At 35.2% G+C, this 21,604-nt stretch overlaps 1 protein-coding gene across 3 annotated transcripts in view; it reads left to right on the top strand.

Moving 5' to 3' along the window:
• XRCC4 (X-ray repair cross complementing 4) overlaps positions 1-21,604 on the top strand; it is a 283,891-nt gene that overhangs the window by 173,295 nt on the left and 88,992 nt on the right. For all 3 annotated transcript variants that reach the window (XM_040239422.1, XM_040239423.1, XM_040239424.1), the window contains one exon: positions 6,178-6,325. In XM_040239422.1, the coding sequence (XP_040095356.1) occupies positions 6,178-6,325 (148 nt within the window). The remainder of the gene's footprint in view (positions 1-6,177; positions 6,326-21,604) is intronic.

Below are 21,604 nucleotides of genomic sequence, written 5' to 3'. Positions count from 1 at the left end.
CATGAACATTCCTCTATCTAGGCCACATTTCTTCTCATTTCCCCTTTAACATTTGTCATGCTTTCCAACTCTATTCAGATTCTTCCTCACAGCTAAAATGAGTATGTATTAAGTAAACTTCATGTAAATTGATTTTTTCCCTTAAAAATGGGATGTAAAACTTGTAAGTGAAGACTTTGTCACCCTTAAAATATGTAAAGTTATAAATAATATGGGCTTCCCAGGTGGTACACTGGTAAAGAATCCACCTGCCAATGCAGGAGACTCAAGAGACTTGGGTTCAATCCCTGGGTCAGGAAGATCTGCTGGATAAGGAAATGGCAACTTACTGCAGTATTCTTGCCTGGAAAATTCCATGGACAGAGGAACTTAGCAGGCTACAGCCCATGAGGTCCCAAAGAGTCCAACACAACTGAGCACAATGAGCATGAATAATACTCATTTTGGAGGCTCCATAAAGTTTGACTTTGTGTGGATGTGGTTCAGATACCTTCTGTTGTGTATAAAACAGCTTTGCTTGTTTTGAGACCCAGAATCAATGTTCAAGGCATCTGGGGTCAGAATAAAGTATCCAGCCTTGAAACCAAATGAAATGTGAGGACCAAACATAAGCACAAGTAGTGGATAGAGGTGGGATGGCTTCAAATTTGAGGAATGCTTGAAATGATCAATTAATAGTATGTAAGTACCAGAGATTGGAGTATCACCTCTTTTTTTCTGGTTTCTGAAATTGCAGGGTGAAGAGGAAAAGATAGGATGGAAATTTTTCCTTTTAAAAGTCTATATAATTATTATCAAAACTTCATTTAAAGCCATATATAAAGTGAATCTATTACAGTATGATTTGCTATTACATTTATGTAGTAAGGGCTTCCCTGATGGCTCAGTGGTAAAGAATTCACCTGCAATGCAGGAGACACGGGTTCCTGCATTCCTGGGTCAGGAAGATCCCCTGGAGGAGGAAATGGCAACTCACTTCAGTATTCTTGCCTGGAAAATTCCATGGACAGACCAGCCTGGTGGGCCACAGTCCAAAGGTTCACAAAGAGTTGGACATGACTGAACACTCACTCATGTATGTAATAAACTGGAGGGAAAGCTGTTTCTCATAATGCAAAAGCAAACCAAAAGAAGGATCAGTTCAATTCAGTTCAGTTGCTCAATCGTGTCCGACTCTTTGCGACCCCATGAATCGCAGCATACCAGGCCTCCCTGTCCATCACCATCTCCCAGAGTTCACTCAGACTCACGTACATTGAGTTGGTGATGCCATCCAGCCATCTGTTGTCCCCTTTTCCTCTTGCCCCCAATCCCTCCCAGCATGAGTCTTTTCCAACGAGTCAACTCTTCGCATGAGGTGGCCAAAGTACTGGAGTTTCAGCTTTAGCATCATTCCTGCCAAAGAAATCCCAGGGCTGAACTCCTTTAGAATGGACTGGTTGGATCTCCTTGCAGTCCAAGGGACTCTCAAGAGTCTTCTCCAACACTACAGTTCGAAAGCATCAATTCTTCAGCACTCAGCTTTCTTCACAGTCCAACTCTCACATCCCTACATGACCACTGGAAAAACCATAGCCTTGACTAGACAGACCTTTGTTGGCAAAGTAATGTCTCTGCTTTTCAATATGCTATCTAGGTTGGTCATAACTTTTCTTCCAAGGAGTGTCTTTTAATACATTTGGTTTAACTAGTAAATAAGTTTATATGGTAGCCCTTTTTCCTTATAGCAGTGTTACAGTGATCTACATTGTAATTGTGAAGAGAAATGTATAAAAATGGAGCAGTGAACTGAACTAAAACTCTTGGTTATACAGAACTCAAGTTCTTTGTGATACATCATGGTCATCACCAAGAAGTTTAAACTGTAGAAATAATGATAGTAAATTATCAGATTAGGTTTTCCCACATATATAGTTGTCAACTACATATTTACTAGCAAGTATAAAATAATTCATTAACCTGTTCTATACGCTTGAAGAAGTCCCAGCTGTATGTCCTTGAAGGTGTCCCAGTCACCCACTCATATCAAACCTTCACTTTTGACAAATATAAAGATTCCTGAGGTAGGAATGGCAGGTTTTCATGGCATCAGACAACTGTAATCGTCCAGAAGTCACAACTAGACAGAAAACTACTTGAAGATTTAGGAGACTACATCATCTCTAAGAATAAACAGACCTCATTAAATTCTTATAACCCGTCCATAAAATGGAGGGAGTATCTCTAAAATGCTTTAGCCAATCTGTGTATCTAAAATGCCTCTGCTTTTACTCATGAGAGCTCATATGCAGTATTCATCCGCTTGTTTTCATGCCTTGTTTTCACCAATAGATACACATTTTTGTCATCAGTTGTTGACATGCAAATAACAAAGGTGTCTCTAGTAGCCTCCTCAAGTATATGGACTTTATTATTAGAACCCCACAAAATTGTTCCTGGTCTGTGATTCTTGCGTAGATGCAACACTCTTACTGATACACACCTTTAATCACATTGCATTTTAAAGTAAATTCTTGGCATTATAAAAATAATATAACCATTCGACATATAAAATACCCTGTTGAGTGCCAAAGTGTCAGTTGTTATCTGGAGTTTTGGAATTAATGGCAGAACTTTTATGTAACTTTATTTTTTAAAAATTCACCTTACGTTTTAATTTAAACTTAACATTCTTTCCTCATAAATGTCCAATATGTAATTAAATGAAATCTTTCTCCATTTTACAAGTCTATCTATAGTTGAAACATCCTCTAACTCTGACACTTTTGCTAGTTTTATTCATGGGCAAGATTATACTTTGTTGATTGCTTATGCAGTTGATTAAACCCTGTATGAGAGCTGACTGGGTAAGAAATCAGGAAACCAGAATTATCTTACTTAGTCATCTCATAGCTTTATAAGAATAAAGGAATCATTCAGCTGGAATATGTTCAGAGAAACATCTTTTTTTTTTTAATTTATCTTTCTTTACTCCCAATACATTTTAATAAAATAATGTATAAGAAATCAACTAGAACTTATGTGTCTTTAAGCAGGTTTGGAAAGTAAAATATGCTTTGATGGGCATATTTTATCAAGAAAAAATTTATCCACCAGGCAGAAATATTTTTTGATTGTCATAATGATAAAATATAAAAGCAAAAGCTGTGTGATTTGGGCAAGTTTCTTAACTTCTCTAAATTCTTAGTTTCCTCATAAGTAAAATGAAGTTCACAGATTTAAAGATTAATAAGATAATATTTTAAAAAGCCATAGTAACATGTCCAGCACTGCATTCTCAAAACTGGTAGTTATATCCAGGAAAAAAAATTAAAAAAAAAAAAAAACATTTCTAGAGAGGGATCAGTAGTTTCTGAGTGATGTCAGGCCACTCAGAGAAGCTTGGACTACATAGCATGAGAACCCAAAATGCAGCATTTTCTAGAATGTGACACATGCATGCCTGAACAGCTATTCACTCTGCAAACTAACACACTAAAATTAATAGATCTTTTGGGAGAAAAAGTTAAGGTTTGGGCAGAGCACTTAAAATCTATGTAGTTTTACATTATTGTTGTTAGTTCTCTAGTTATAATTCTAACAAAAATATTAACACTGTTAGGAGATCTGTAACCTTTTCACCAAATGTCACAGTCAGCTAAACCTTTGTTTGGGTCATCACAGTTCCTTTTAAATGAAAGAGATGGGAATTACTGAACACGTTTGATTATGCTAGTTTCATCAAAAAGTTGTCTGAGATACAGGGAGAAATGTCTTCACAGATTTTTCAGTTCTAATTGCATCTTTGCAGAGAGCTTAACTTTTGAAAAGTGTAGGGTTCTTGATTTCACTAAACCAGTCCCTTTTTTAGTACTAAAGTGATGGACTTGTATAGGATTTTTAGCCCTCATTTCTACTTTTTAAGGCTTTTATACATTGCTAAGATTTTCTTTTTCATTGGGATGGAACCTTGCTTCTGATCACTTTAAAACATTAACAAGCTGGGGAAAAAAATCATATGAACCAACAGGACAATCCAAAGTCCAAATTATGTTGATATTGTTCATTATTTACCAATAACAGAGGAGCTCTTTTATTTTACAGAAAAATGTGTGATAGCAGAATATACTAAGTATTGAATGAAAGAATATTCTGAATTCCCCTTAAGCTCTTTGCAATTAAGTTGTTCATAGAAAAAAAAAAGGGAATATAAATCAAGCATATTTCTTTTGTTGCTTATATTTCATGTATATCAAATATTTTTTAGAGTAATTTAGTGGGTTAGCCACATTAGCAATATGTTAGTACTTTCCTCCATTTTTCTTGTATTTATTCCCTAAGTTGGCTAAGAAGTTTATGAAAATTATCTCTAGATCACTAATGGAAGTCCCCATTCCTGCTGATAATTGTTGTTTTCCTATCAGTTTGATTCATTATCCCTGTAGCAGTATCTCCCCCCAACCTCTTTAGATGTGCCTCTAATTCACTTTTATTTATGCATTTCAGAAGTTGTTGCTCAAGATAGGCAAAGACTGTTTTGATCAAGTTGTTCCATATATACAATATATTTTAGGTTCTATATTGGTATTGAAATATTACATACTACTCATTTCATCAAATTGAATAATCTTTACTTATTTATTTTTAATCGAAGAATGATTGCTTTACAATATTGTGTTGGTTTCCGCTATACCTCAGCATGAATCAGCCATAGATATACCTGTGTTCCCTCCCTCCTTAACCTCCCTTCCGCCTCCCACCACATCCCACCCCTCTAGGTTTTTACAGATCTCTGATTTGAGTTACCTGAGTCATACAGAAAATTCCCACTGGCTCTCTGTTTTACATATGATAGTATATCTGTTTCCATGTTACTCTCTCCATTCATCCCACCCTGTCCTTCCTCTCCCCACCTGTGTGTCCATCAGTCTGTTCTCTATGTCTGCATCTCCATTGCTACCCTGCAAATAGGTTCATCAGTACCATCTTTCTAGATTCCATATATATGTGTTAATATATGATGCTTATTTTTATCTTTCTGACTTTTACTTCACTGTGCCTAATAGGTTCTAGGTCATTCACCCTGTTAAAACTGACTCAAATGTGTTCCTTTTTATGACCCAGTAATATTCCATTGTATACATGTACCAAAGCTTCTTTAACCATTCATCTTTTGATAGGCATCTAGGTTGCTTCCATGTCCTCGCTATTGTAAATAGTGCTGCAGTGAACATTGGGGGTACATGTGTCTTTTTCAGTTTTGGTTTCCTCAGGGTGTATGCCTAGGAGTGGGATTGCTGGGTCATGTGGTAGTTTTATAGTTTTTTAAGGAATCCCCATATTGTCTTCCATAGTGATTGTATCAATTTACATTCCCACCAGTAGTACAAGTGGTTTCCTTTTTCCCCACACCCTCCTCAGCATTTATTGTTTGTAGGTTTTTTTGATGATGTCCATGCTGACCTGTGTGAGGTGATATCTCATTGTAGTTTTCATTTTCATTTCTGTAATACTGAGCAATGTTGAACATCTTTTCAGCATCTTTTCATGTGTTTGTTAGCCATCTGTTCGTCGTCTTTGGAGAAATTTCTGTTTAGGTCTTTTGCCCACTCTTTGATTGGGTTGTTTGTTTTCCTGGTATTGACTTGTTTGAGCTGCTTGTATATTTTGGAAGTTAATCCTTTGTCAGTTGTTTCATTTGCTATTATTTTCTTCCATCCTAAGGGTTGTCTTTTCACCTTGTTTATAGTTTCTTTTGTTGTGCAAAAGCTTTTAAATTTAATTAGGTCCCACTTGTTTATTTTTGTTTTTATTTCCATTACTCTAAGAGGTGTGTCATAGAGGATCTCACTATGATTTATTTCAGAGAGTGGTCTGCCTGTGTATTCCTCTAAGAGTTTTATAGTTTCTGGTCTTACATTTAGGTCTTTAATCTCTTTTGAGTTTATCTTTGTATATGGTATTTGGAAGTGTTCTAATTTCATTCTTTTACATGTAGCTGTCCAGTTCTCCCAGTACCACTTATTGAAGAGACTGTCTTTTCCCTATTTGTATGTTCTTTGTCAAAGATAAGAAATCTGAATAAATTTATAAAAATAGTTTTGCTCTATTTTAATTGTGCCACTTTATATAGGTGCTAAAGCAGCAAATTGATACTGTACTAAAAAAATGCATAATTTTTATGTGATTTTATTTTAGCTAATGTAAGAAGAGATGATTCCATTATTTCAAGTCCTGATATCCCTGATATTGCACCAAGTAGAAAGAGGAGGCAGCGAATGCAGAAAAATCTGGGGACAGAACCTAAAATGGCCTCTCAGGAGCAACAGCTTCAAGAAAAGGAAAAGTAAGTCATCTTATTCTTTGCTAAGTAGTGAGGGACATTAAAACAATCTACATAGTCTTCAAATTATCTTTTTATTTCTGAACTTACTTCAGGCTATTTTTAGAACAAAAATAATGATTTCGGAGATTGTAAAGTGTTTGGATCAATACATTTTCTCTGGTGTTTAGTTAATTCCTATTAATATTTAGAGCAGATGTGCTAAAAATATAGCAAATTTTTTTCTTGTGGTTTTTATGGATTAATTAGATGTGGCATGCTTAGTCATTCAGTAGTGTCCGACTCTTGGCAACCCCATGGACTGCAGCATGCCAGGCTCCTCTGTCCAAGGGGATTCTCTAGGCAAAAATACTGGAGTGGGTTGCCATGCCCTTCTCTAGGAGAAATGGCATGTAGGGTACTAAAAAATATTAGAATCCAGCTTGTGTTCACTAAAGTATTTTGATCTAATTTACTGCTTTGAAGAGACTCATAGAACATTCAACTTAGCCACTTGATTTGATTCTGCTTGATACTTTTTCAAGTAAAATGTCTCTTGGTAGTCATCTACTTATTTCTCTTAGATTTTGGAATTATACACTGAATTTGTGCTGCTTTTCACTTTTTGGTTCAGACTGTCCTCCTTCAGTAAACATCCCAAATTGGTTGTCATGAGTTGAGACGTTAGGATAACAAACATTTCATTGAGGCAAAAAGTCTGCATCAAACAGATTTTTTCTAAGTTTTTATTTTGAATATGGCAAATATAGTCTACGTGAATAAAAACTGTTGAAGTCCTCAAGAACTTTTGAAAGTGTAAAGGTATCCTGAGAGCATGAAGTTTAGGATTCTGATAGAGACAAAGAGGATGCCAAGACAGGCACAATCTATACCTTAGGAAACTGAGCCTGACAGGAGAGAGGTTTCAAATTTCTTGCATAAAAGCATCCATTGTATAGTTAATAGTAGTATTGTTTTGTTTGTCTATTTATCATTGGGTTTTGTGTTTATGGTCGCATTACCATGGCATAATTAACCCTTATATCCGACTAAACTTAGCTGGGAAGCCTGACTTCATTACTTGTTTTCAATTTTAAGCATCTGCTGGATTTCAAACATTTTTTGTCAGACCGTTGCAATGATATTTCCTCTGTCTCCTGCAGTAGCCTCTCAGTAGATTTTGCATTCCTTGTATGACTACCACATGATTTCACATCGTCTAAGGAAATGCATAGTAGATACAGTTTTTTGTTGAGAATAAATAATTTTGACTATGACTTGCCCACATTCATTGATTCATCCATTTGTGTATCTTTCTTTTATGTTTACATGCTGAGCAAACTAGATACAGCCCCTGATGTCGTAAAGCTTAGTCTACGTGAGAGAAAACAAATGTTATTCCTCGATATGAGGAGTACAGTAGTGGAGTAGAGAGCAGAGATTTAGGCAGAGAAAGCAGCCTGCGAGCATGTACATAAGGGGGACTGTGTGAGGGCTGTGGGAATGGAGGTGGCACAGAACGGTGGGGGAGTACGATGAGGCTGAGGCTACTCAGAGGCCAGTCCAAGCTGGGCTGTGTGGGGCCTTGATAAAAATTAAGCTTTTTCTCATGTATATGACAGCATTTCTGTTTTGCACATCACAAGGACTTTTCTTCTTGGGTTCCCTTGCTTTTTGCTTTTTGAGTTATTGAAATATTAGATTCACTGGATATCTCTGATATTCCAGTCATTATAGTCTTCTTACATATAGTCATTTAAACTTATATAAAGCTGTTACACTTCATTTCGTTTTCATTTTTTAGCTCTGCTTTCAAACTGCTAAATGTTGTACAGTTTTGGATTCCCAATAATAAAACTCATTCTTTTGAAACACAGGAAACTAGAAAATTGAAAACATACTGAAACTTATGTAGAGTACTCACAGGGATAATAGTTTAATTTGGCATGTGTTAGCAGTCCTGAGGTGCAGAATTGTACTGACATTTTGCCTTTTTCTTTTTCCTTTGGTAAATATACAGTTTTTTTTTCCAGGAATATTTTTAGATCTTTTGATGATTTCCTGTTTTTAATAAGACTCTGAAATCCTTGAGTCTGGTATATATTGATAAATATTCATTAAAACTTTGAGTGTGACTAATCCATTCAATATGATTTTACTTGGGGAGCCCTCATCCTGTTCTGTCGAATAGCATCAACACTAAGAATTATTATTCAGTATAGCCATGTGCTGTACACTCCTTGCTATTTACTATCTTACATCACTTGAAATTATGATTTGTAGAGTTGTTTGGTATGTCCTTTTAATTTCACATATTAAACAAAATGAACCGGGTGGCAAAGACTATAGAGACTGTGAAATTATTTGCATCCTTATACATACTTTATTAATATCATTAGATAAAATTCTGAGTGTAAATAAAAACATTGCAAAATTATTTTCTATAAATATACAATGGCACAGTATGTATCTAAATTAACACTATATTCACTTAGCTTAAATTATTAATGCTTTTTCATGTAATAACTAAGAAAGAATTTTCATTTCAGGTTTTTCTAAATTTAGGGTCTCTTATTTTTTTCAACATCCTGAAAAATCTAATATAATAAAAGTCTACTAATGCCATTGTGTTGGTATGACATGAAATCACTGTGGACTAGTTGTGTTATTTTAACAAAATGAATGACCCTGTCATTATTCACTTATTTGTCTAAATTGAGTCAGTGTCCCAATCTTATTGAAATAAGCAGTCAGTTAACAAAATTAGCCAACTAACAAAATGCTCAGCCCAAATGATTTAATCAACACTTTAATGTCTGTAACTTCTTCAACTATTTCAGCCCATTTCTTCCCACCTAGAAATTATGCTTTACCTTCTAATAGCTGCTCTGTTTCTTTTCTCTATAGATTCTCTTTATCAAAAGCAAATTACTTTTAAAGAGATACTGAAATTAGTATCTGAACAAGAGACCTATAAATGAAAACTTTGTCTCAGAGTCAGGGCTCCAGATCCTGGGAGAGGTGGCTAAGAAGAGAGCCAAACCCAAGTTACAGCCAGATAAGTTTGTGCTGGAGACCAAGACAAGGAGCCAAACACCAGGCTACACCATACAGACCTAGTTACCAGAACCTGGGTATGAAGTTCTTAATAGAGCAGGAACAAGCATTATTGAAGATCTCAGGCAACTCTAACTTAATTCTGAGCTCTTCCTTAAAGGACCCTTGACTAGAAAAAGCATTAGCTTCTGTGGTCAAAAGAGCTGCTAAATATATAGGTAAGAACAGAATGCCTCTAGCTCTGAGATTTGGATAAGTGAGGAAAGAAAGTCAGATGTTTATTGTAGTTAAATGATATTGAGTACAGAAGTTATTCTTTATGGTATAATTTACAGACTTCATTCTATACAATTATATAAATGAAAGTGAAAGTGAAGTCATTCAGTTGTGTCTGACTCTTTGTGACCCCGTGGACTGTAGCCCACCAGGCACAAAGGGTTTCATATTCAAATAAGTTTTAAAATTGCTGCATACCATATCACAACAAACTAGGAAAATTCTTCGAGAGATGGGAATACCAGACCACCTTACTTGCCTCCTGAGAAATCTGTATGCAGGTCAAGAAGCAACAGTTAGAACCAGACGTGGAACAACAGACTGGTTCCAAATTGGGAAAGGAGTATGTCAAGGCTGTGTATTGTCACCCTGCTCATTTAACTTATATGCAGAGTCCATCATACAAAATGCTGGGCTGGATGAAGCACAAGCTGGAATCAAGATTGCCAGGGGGATATATCAATAACCTCAGATACTCAGATGACACCACCCTTATAGCAGAAACCAAAGAACTAAAGAGACTCTTGATGAAAGTGAAAGAGGAGAGTGAAAAAGTTGGCTTAAGACTTAACACTCAGAAAACTAAGATCATGGCATCTGGTCCCATCACTTCATGGGAAATAGATGAGGAAACAATGGAAACAGTGAGAGACTTTATTTTGGGGGGCTCCAAAATCATTGCAGATGGTGACTGCAGCCATGAAATTTAAAGATGCTTGCTCCTTGGAAGAAAAGCTATGACCAACCTAGACAGCATATTAAAAAGCAGAGACATTACTTTGCCAACAAAGGTCTGTCTAGTCAAGGCTGTGGTTTTTCCAGTAGTCATGTATGGATGTGAGAGTTGAACTGTAATGAAAGCTGACCACCGAAGAATTGATGCTTTTGAACTATGGTTTTAGAGAAGACTCTTGAGAGTCCCCTGGACTGCAAAGAGATCCAACCAGTTTATCCTAAGAGAGATCAGTCCTGGGTGTTCATTGGAAGGACTGATGTTAAAGCTGAAACTCCAATACTGTGGCCACCTGATGTGAAGAACTGACTCACTGGAAAAGGCCCTGATGCTGGGAAAAATTGAAGGTGAGAGAAGAAGGGAATGATGGAGGATGAGATGGTTGGATGGCATCACTGACTCGATAGACATGAGTCTGAGCAAGCTCCAGAAGTTGGTGATGGACAGGGAAGCCTGGCATGCTGCATTCCATGGGATTGCAGAGAGTCGGAGACAACCAAGTGACTGAACTGAACTGATATAGCTCCCATGCTCCTTTATGCTCCAACCCCTAAAACTTTATAGTTTGTATATTAATGCAGATTTATATATTAAAGGATCTAAAAAGTCCATAGTAAATTATTCATTTGACTTGTTTAATCACTGTTCAAAATTACTTGACGCATAGCACCCTCATGCAGTCCACCTCCCTGTCTCCCAAAAAGGGCTTAGTGACAGTCCAAGGGATAGCATTATTTGGGGCCATGGTTTGGGATATGAACTCTCAAAATTCTCAAACATCAGTGATTTTAAATATATAAGAAACTTCCAACCTTAATTAGAGTCTTGGGCATTACATTTATCTCAAGAACAAAATTTTAGTTTGTATATTGGAGACCTTCTTCCCCACCTCCCGACCTTCCCATAAATGTACTACTTGTCCAACTGTTCGATCATCTAGGAGCAGCAGGGTTATTTTCTAAGAGAATTTTAGTGATTGGAACAAATTTATACACCTCTAAAGGAAGGAGTTCAACATTCTCAACTGCAAGATGAAACCATTAAAATAGTTTGGGCCAAAAGTATAAAAGAATACTTGTATAGTCTTTAGATAATTTTATATACTCTTTATTCCTGTATGATAGCAAGTAAAAATATATATGTTCACATATCTCAGGCGTGATTTTGTCTTCTTTGTGATGGATGTCTTCTGAAAACACAAGAGTTCTAAAACATTCTTCCAAACAACCTTAACATATTGTGAATTTGTAACTTTTCACAGAGGTTGCTTCTTGAACTAAAAGGAAGAAGTTTTAACTGTGTGTTCTGAATCAGCCTTTCAGTAGTCCCATTTAGTAGCTGTGTAGCTGCAATATTTTAGGTGATTGGTGGGTTATAAATCACATGTGTGTGTGTACATTCATGCAAACACATGCACACCCCTAGGTTAAGTTCATGATTTAATTATGCATGGTTGCATGATGTTATCATAGTCCGTGTGGCTACCCAGAGCAGGAAACGATGCAGCACATCTTAGCAGTTATTTCTTCACTTCTTAGTGGAATGTGGTAATGCAGCGCCACCACTGATACATTTTATATAGGATACAGTCTACTACTCAAAGAAGCTCAGTTCTTGCCTTTTTATACTAGAAGCTAACAGCGTCGTCTTGGATGAGATTGTACAATTCATGCACTTCCGTTTAGAGAAATAGCTATACACATTAGGCTTTCCTGGCTCTGAACCAAAGTTCTCATTTTATACTCTGAGGGCAAACTTCTCTGTTACTCCAAGTATCTCTTGACTTCCTGCTTTTGCATTGCAATCCCCTGTGATGAAAGGGACATCTTTTTTGGTATTAGTTCTAGAAGTTCTTATAGGTCTTCACAGAACCGTTCAACTTCAGCTTATTCGGCATTAGTAGTTGGGTCATAGACTTGGATTACTATAATGTTGAATGATTTGCATTGGAATCAAACCAAGATCATTCTGTAATTTTTGAGACTGTACGCAAGTACTACATTTTGGACTTTTTGTTGACTATGAGGGCTACTCCATTTCTTCTAAGGGATTCTTGCCCACAGAAGTAGATATAATGGTGATCTGAAATAAATTTGCCCATTAATTAAATTCTTGTTCATTAATTAAATTTGACCACATCCAGTTTACCTTGATTCATGGACCTAACATTCTGTGCAATATTGTTCCTTACACATTGGACTTTACTTTCTCCACCAGACACATCCACAGCATAGTGCTGTTTCTGCTTTGGCCCAGCCTCTTCATTCTTTCTGGAGTTATTTCTCTGCTATTCCCCAGTAGCATATTGGACACCCACCAACATCGGGGGAGGGCGAGGCTCATCATCCAGTGTTGTATCCATTTGCCTTTTCATACTGTTCATGGGGTTCTTGAGGTAAGAATACTGGAGTGGTTTACCATTGCTTAACCTTTAGAGATGTCTTTTTTTTCTCTGATATTTATTGATTATTGGCATTTCATCTTTTGTTTATTATCTATCTATAATCTCAGCTAATTTTCAGTGGAGGTCTTTGTGCCCTACTGCTTCATTAAAAACTGTTAATTTTATGTTACCCAGAGTATCATTTGCCTTTTAATTATTATTAATGACATTTTATATTTATATGAGTTACCAGGCAAATCCATCTCTCAATAATAATGATAATATTTAACATTCATTGAATACTTATGATATAGACATTGTGGTAAACTCTTTATATTCCTTTTATATGTTTCACTAAACTATGCTCATTTTATAGATTAGGAAGATTAGACCTAGAGATATTAGATAACTTGCCTGAAGACAAAGCTACATCTGTGATTTTGAATGTAGGGTCATCTTATTCCAAATACCATACTTTTTAGCTACTTTATTATACTGGGTAATAATAACTGATATTTAGTTTGAATACTTTGTGCCAAAAGTTGTGTTAAGCACTTAAATTCCTTTAATTTCTTTAATTCTTACAACAACTCAATGAATTAGGGCTCTGTATTTTAAAACGTCAGTAAATGTGAGATGCAGTGACTTTTGACTGCTTGTTTCTGCAACACACAGTAGAGATAGGACTGCATCTGTGAGTATAGAGAGTGGTTTGGTAATACCTCCTGCCTGCCTTTCAACATGGATGTGAGGGTTAGATGAGATCCCATGTATGGGATCCCATGTATCCCACCTTAGCACTACCTAAGTAGTAAGCTCTAGGAATATGATGCATTGTTATTTTTAAAGCACTGTTTTCCCTGGGCTTTAGTCTAAATCTTAGAAATCTGTTCCTGGAAAGTAAACTGTATTTATGGAGTTTTTAAACCTTTAGCGTTTCCTTTCCTCATAATTCTTATGGAAATGAGGATTTCCAATAACCTTCTATGTGTTAACTCAACAAATCTCCTTTCTGCCCACATAGCAGTCAATAAGATAATATTAAAGGACAATAACCAAATTAGAAGACCAGGTTTTAAAAGCAAATGGGAAGAAAGAAAGAGAGTAGAGGGAAGAGAGGAAGGGAGGAAAGAAGAAAAAAAGAAATGTGGGGGAAGGGAGAGAGGGAGTAAGGGTAGAAAGAAGGATTTATGTTTTATATATATTTAATTTCTAACTCATTCAAAAATTTACTCATTTTAACAATTTACTTATTTACATCTGCCAATATAGAATATGATAGTTGACCAGCCTGTTCTTTCAAAAAGAATATGTAAAATAATTATGCTCCAATTAAATAAATAAATTAATTTTTAAAAAACCTGTTTTCATGTTTCTGCCTTGATTCTTAAGAAAATACCTAACAATTTATTGTGTGCTTTTTTTCTAGTTTAAACCTCAGTATATTTGATGTGTGTGTGCATGTGTGTATTTAATTTTTATGGATAATATAATTCATCAGATTCAAATATCTAATTCTTGAAGATTTTCGGTAACTGAACTTTAAACTTCTTCAGTGTCAAGTTAGGGATGTTAAATGTTTGTGCAATTGCTATATGTTTACTTTGGTCATCATTAGCAAACCTCATTTTTTACACAACTTTAATTTTATCATAATGTTTATCTTAGTTGCAAAAGTAAATACAGTGGTGGTTTTAAAACGAGATAGGTTTTTATTAGCTTCACTGAGTGTTTACCTAACTGTTCAGGCCGCGGTTTTCACTTTCCTTGCTGCGCGATTTGATTAATGGCCCCCTGGACTTGTTCCAGAATATACTGATTATGGTCAGTACATTTCAAAGATGATTTATTAATTGTGTTTGCAACTCAAAATAATTAAGTAAAGATTGATCATATGCATTATTATAGGTTTGCCAATAAAATCAGCAATTACACTTTATGATAAAGGTTGCCCAAATGGCCATTTTTTAACTATACAGAAAGGACAAAATATTAATATTTAAAAAATATATACAGTATCAACCACAGTGTTGTGGCCTTTTACATCATGATTATTAAATATGTGAGAAGCTTAGTCTTATAAGAACATGTATTTTAAGTTCTTTTTTAACATAATTTCAAAATAATATGTTTCAGTGGAGATTACATAGATGTTTAAATAGAGTATTTCCATGTTTATAACTCATTCTGCAAACAACCCTTACTACAATTTCCTCAGGCTATTACAAGCATTTAGATTTCAAATTAGTGACAGACTTGGATTTCTATTTTTAAAAAAATTTTAATAGGGAGCTATTATAACCTTCTGTGTTTTAGGTAGAGGGACTTTATCACATATTTCATATATATTATGTTTCTATCACTTGAAAGACTTTCTCCCATAAAATTTTTCTAAATTTAACTTGACAGTAGTTATTGTTTCAGATATTTTAAGTACTCTATCAACACAGAATAATGTGTAAATATTCATTATACCTGGTCAAAGGGGTTATTAATCAAAGGAAATGACTCCTTGTTCATAATTTATACTTTAATATTGAAAGAAATAGAGATATATTTATTCTTATTTGGCATACTATATTCAAAATTTGTTTTAACTGAAATTGTATAACTTAAATCATCTACTGTGATCTATAACTAGATGTTAAATAGATATTATTTTGTATTAAAACATAAAGAAACTAAATAAAATGTTTTATCAAAATAGAATTGAAGACTGTTTCATGTTCTAAGCTTGTGTGAAAGTATAAACTACCCATGTCAAAATAAGAAAAGAGAAACTCACAAGTAATTGAGATCTTGGCAAACAGTAAAAACATCAAATATGAGAACAAAGAAATAAGAAATGAATAAACAAGAAATCTAAATAAATTAAAAATATATAACTATTCATAAGCATTATTTCATGATTTTGTTCAGTTTTGGTAAGCGGGTTACTCTCTATCAGGAACAGAATGTTAAAGTAAATGTGTGGAGAAACAGTCTGGAAGATTGGGGACCAGTGACCATATTATGAGATGCATAGAAATGTAGATTAAACTAGCAAAGTCGACAGAATTTGGGACTCCAATGCTAAGCTGATTTACTTGAATTTCTTTTATGAATGCAACAATGACTTGCTAAACATTTTGAGCTAAAGGATAGCAAAATGAACTGCACTTTAGGCAATTTTTTCTGGAAACCATACATTTGAAGGAGGGAATGTTTACAAATGGGCAATGAAGCTAGGATATCACAGTGGACCAAGAAAAATTATCTGAAGAAAAAATAATGATTGTAGGTATGAGGATGGTTTAAAAAAAAAGAAAGGGATGGATTGAGAAACACTGGAGGTTGCTGTCCTTTTACTAGGGAAGAACTGGGAAGCCTCATCAGCTATTGAAAGCTATTTGTTAAACACTGTCTTTATAAAAGTAAGTCATCTGTCTTACTTTAGGAATCAGCCTACCACAAAGACTGGATAAACAAAACTTGGTAGCCATGGGCATTGACTTCCCAAAAGACTGGAAAAGTTCTTTTGTCAGGCTGGCATATTATACACTCAACTATATAGACATACACTACATTAATTTTATATTATTTCACTTCTTTTTTAATTCAGTTTTTAACTTAATTTTTAGCATATAGGAAAGTATTTTAATCAGTAAACTATGTCTAAATCACATTTTGAAGAATGCTGTCATTCTGGAGTATGTACTATATAGCCTCTGAAAGCCTTCCTTGATGTAGCTGGTGTTCTTGTTAACCTCAATCCCAGGGAGATATTCCTTTTGGACATATACTTTCATTTCAGTTTGAAATTATGGGATTTTTCTTGCTTGGAGATAATTCTCCTTATGGACTACAGAGAAAAATCAACTTTTTCACTGCCACAATCTGTTATGGATATAGTCTTGATTTTATAAAGTGTTTTGCCTAGGGCCAAAATACATAAGTTTTGTAGGAATTTCCAGACTATAGGGGATAAAATGGGAATTGTATTCACAAATGAATTTGGCAAACTAATGAGGTTATGAGATAATGATATAAAGGCAAACAGACTTATATATCCAGAAACCATGAAAATAATACTTCTTTATTTATTGTGGTTTCTTTTTGGTTAAGCAATAAATGGCACATATAAAGCACAGAAACTATTAAAGAAAACATTTCATTTGTTCTTAACTGCTGAATGTGCGAGTAAGACAAATGAAATTCTCCATACTCTCACTGAATAATAACATTGTCTTTCAGTCTAAAGTATGCTTTTGGAGTCTTCATATAGACTGTTGGGAACATGCATGAATAATTTCTAAAGGAGGAAAAAAATCCAGCCTAGGAAAGAAAATTTGCCATTATCAATTATCATTAGTTATGGCTACAATCCTCTGTATCTTATCTCACCCTTAGTGTAGTAATGGAGAATCTACTATGTGCCGAGCACTATGCCTGGTGCTGAGGCTATAGCACCAAATAAGACAGACCAGGTACTCCCCCTGTGAGAGGATAGGATATAGTTGAAGAAATGGATCAGTAAGTAATTACAATCCAGCATGATAATGAAGCCATGTGATATAAGAGGTTCAGGTACATTTGGAATGCTTAACTAAATTGAATACAAATAACACAAAGTAAAAATTATTACTCTTTTTCCAGTTAACCCAGGATGGACATACAGATAGATGACTGCAAATGAGAAAATATATTATATGTAGAGTTCAAAACATTAATCTCCAAAGTTGGGGATTTAATGCAAATCAGCCGTTACCAAAAAACTCTACAACTGGCATGATACCTGGTGCCTAGTAGGTACCCTATAATCATCAAGTAAATTAAGTAATAAACAGATATCTAATGAGATAAAAGAGATATTAAAGTAGATTTCACGTGGTTGAGTCTTCCACTTCTTTTAAATGTTTCTACCATGTACACAGTAATGACAGCCTGAAATTAAGTATCATCCTGAACTCCTCCCTCTTCCTCATACCTACATCCAGTCTAGCCGCTCATCTCATACATTCTGTATTTAAAATGTCTTTTGTTGCTTGCTTCTACTGCTACTAAGCTAGGGTAAACCCCAATCATAGTTCACCTAAATACTGCAGTGTGCTCATTCTTGGCCTCTCCATTTCACTTCTCCATCCTCTAATTCATTCTCCACATAGTGAACTTCAGAAAACAGAAATTTTATTTTATCTTTATACTTTTCCCCATCTCTCCCTGCTTCCTATACTTTCCCCAAACTATTCCAATGGCTTCCCTTTGGAAAATTCAAACTCATTACCATGCTCTGAATGACCTTGCCCTAACTCTTGAACTAATTGTGTGATTCACTCATTTGTTTAACAAAGATTTGGGGAGCACAGGCATATACAGTCAGTTCTCATTCATAGTAGTTATGTTCTGTCAAGTTTCTGGGAACATGGAATTAACAAAGACTGTATCATTGGCCCAAGGAGAAACATGGGGTTAGATTCCTGGAGCCTCTGGTCATAACATTTTTTTATCAACCAGTCGATACTTAATCAGGTTTTAAGTATGTTTCTCTTTAAAGACACCATGCTGCTACTCCTGCTAAGTCACTTCAGTCGTGTCCGACTCTGTGCGACCCCATAGACAGCAGCCCACCAGGCTCCCCCGTCCCTGGGCTTCTCCAGGCAAGAACACTGTGAGAGGGTTACCATTTCCTTCTCCAATGCATGCAAGTGAAAAGTGAAAGTGAAGTCTCTCAGTCGTGTCCAACCTTCAGCGACCCCATGGACTGCAGCCTATCAGGGTCCTCCGTCCATGGGATTTTCCAGGCAAGAATACCGGAGTGGGGTGCCATTGCCTTCTCCTTCTCCATATTTGATACATATTGTTGATTCATTAACATTGAACTCAGGGCCAACAGGATTGTAACTCATGCTTGAATGAAAGTTAGCAAACACACATTTTTTCCTACAAGGACCATCATAGCCTTCTTGTGATTGGAAATATTAGGTAGCAAGCCAGTTCTATATTTGAGAGCCAAATCGAAAACCAAAATCATCAATAAAAAGCACAAAAAAATGCAGAAAAAAAAAGGCACTAAATACACTGCAAAAAGGACAATTGTTTACAAGTATGAGAAGTAAAGCTGGAAGATGCTAACCTTATTGCACCTCAGCTGGGTACATGCACTTCAGGGACTCAAATTTTTTTCTGCTCTGTTCATATGCACATCTCCTAATGACTGAGAAAACACTTAAATATTGATTTGAAGGTTGGAAATAAATTTTAGCAAGTAGGTGAATTTAGAAATACAGAACTCATGAATGATGAAGACTGACTGTTACTAGTATTTAAAGCCATTGGAACAGAGAAAATTGTGAATAAAGGATACCCAGGATTGAACCACTAGAATGTTTGTTTCAAGATTTGGAGATTAGGTTCTACACACATCACCTATGAGACAACAGGGTCTGAGGAAGAAAGACTGTTACATAGGAGGAAAATGAGGTGATTATGATTTAATAAAAGCTAAAAATATGTTTCAAAAAGAAAGGTCAACTCTCAAATGCTGCTGATAAATCAAAAATGACAGAGACACTGCTAGGCCCTCAGGGGAGTTTTGAGACAGATGACTAACTAGAGTAGTATGAGGTAAGAATTAGATATGCAGAATATGGGAAAAACTTTGAAGAAGATTTCCTCTGAAAGTAAACAGACAAGTAGAGAAGTAGCCAGAGAGGGCTGTTGTTTGCTTATTTAATATAGGAAGTAAGAGAATATATTATTATGCTTTTGTTAATGACCAAGTCAAGTAGAAAATATCTTGATGGAATTATTCAACATTTCTTTGCCTTAGTTTTTCTCTCTAAAAAGCACAGAACTTAACCAGACAAAATTATCTTAATTTACTTTATATGTAGTGAAACACCATATTGTAGTGATTTAGAGTATGGATTCTGAAATCCAACTGCCTGAGTCTGTGTTATAGCTTCACAGCCTCTACCTGTCAGATTGTTAATATCCCACTCAACCTTTATACACTTTGGTTTCCTTATCAGTAAAAAAAAGGGTAATAATAGTACCGACGAGATTTTGAGGTATTGAGATATTGGATGTAGAATTCTTAGCACTGTGCCTGTCACAAATATTAGCACTCAGTACATGTCAACTGTTTTGCACCATTTATAATCATTTTTATCACCTCTCTCTAATATGCTGTTCTCTGTGAATTCCATATTTGTATCACTTTTCTTTCAATTCTCTGCACATACTCTCTAGGATATACAGTATAGAAATATCTTCCACCATTTTGTATAAGACTTTTATAAACAATGATAATTTCAGGTAATGAACCAGTAGGAAGTCCCATATTTAAAACAGGACTCTTTGGAGGAGACAGTTTTTCTAAATAAAAGAATTATTCAGCAAATATTTGAAGGCTTAATATTTGCCAGGCACTGTCTTAAGTGATTTAATGGTGAACAGAACAAAGTCCCTGCTTTTGTGGAGCTGAAGTCTTAGTCAAAAAAGAGAAATCTTGAACTCATCACAAAGTTCAATTCCTTTCAGAGTCCTATAGCTTATATTTTTGAAAGTTTAGAAAAGGAAGTTTTAAAAAATAAAAGGAAAGATTTTTGGAAGGAGACAAACATAAGAGGAAGAAGGAGAGGGAATAAAAAGGGAAGAAAAAAATGGGAGGGGAAAGAGTCTCAGTATGATGATATGTAAAGCTTTAAAGTTTATTTTTCTGGTTGTCTAGAGTCTTGTGAATATCTGCCAAATCCTCCTTGGGAGATTTGTTATTATTATTTTTTTTTCATGATTTAAATTTGCTGTCATTTAAAAAAAAATCTTCTAATTTTAATCTTAAGGTTATCAGGTCAGTGCTATTCACTAATAGATTATATATATATATTCATTCTCAGAATTCAGGCCCACACTTACTGAGAACCAGGCACCGTATCATTCCTTTTTCTCAAGGAGCTGGCACCTAAGCCATATAGTTAAAAAGATAATGTCTACATAACAGCTTTTAAAATACAATGTACACACGCTACCTATAGGAAAACTGAAGGGATTTTATTTAGCCTTTTGTAATCAACTGCTGACTGACATGTTCCAGGATTATGTTTCAGTCACACTATTGTACCTTGTCTTTTCGGTGAACCTAATTTTCTTTTTATTAAAGTCACCTGAAATGTAGAAAAAAATCTTGTTCCTTTTTTTCCTAGTTTTTCACTTTTTTAAAAATCTTGTTTCTTTTGGCATTTATGTTCTTTTACTTAATTTTCTACTGTCCTTTGAACTTTTCTTTAAATGTTATAAGTATTCTATTATTTCAAATAATTTATAATGATAAGACACCCAATCCAGTGACTCATTCAGTCTGAATTTTAGAGATATCATAGATCACTGATTTACTCTAAGATTCTTAAGTTTATTTATCACACTCCCATTAGAATGAAGGGAACACTAATGTGGATAAAGTAGCAGATGATAGTTCTTTTCATCCTACTATTTTCTGTTTATTTTGCCCGCTTGTTTCAGATAATTATTGTGTCAGTATTAGAATTGAATTTGTTCGTTATCTAACCCAAAACATATGGCCATGTACTCTTTACATAAATATCAATATTTTGTGTGACAGAGTCCTACTGCTTTAAATGAAAGTTTATTTCACATGCTAATGTCCACCTATTAGCCCTAGTTCTGCCTCCTGTTGCTCAGTTGTGTCCGATTCTTTGCAACCCTATGGACTATACATTCCATGGAATTCTCCAGGCCAGAATACTGGAGTGGGTAGCCTTTTCCTTCTCCAGGGGATCTTCCCAACCCAGGGATCAAAGCTAGGTCTCCTGCATTGCAGCCTGGAAAATTCCATGGACTATATAGGCCATGGGGT

This window comes from Oryx dammah, unplaced genomic scaffold (assembly GCF_014754425.2).
Source record: "Oryx dammah isolate SB20612 unplaced genomic scaffold, SCBI_Odam_1.1 HiC_scaffold_5, whole genome shotgun sequence".
NCBI lineage: Eukaryota > Metazoa > Chordata > Mammalia > Artiodactyla > Bovidae > Oryx > Oryx dammah.
This window is presented reverse-complemented; position numbering and strand designations above follow the sequence as displayed.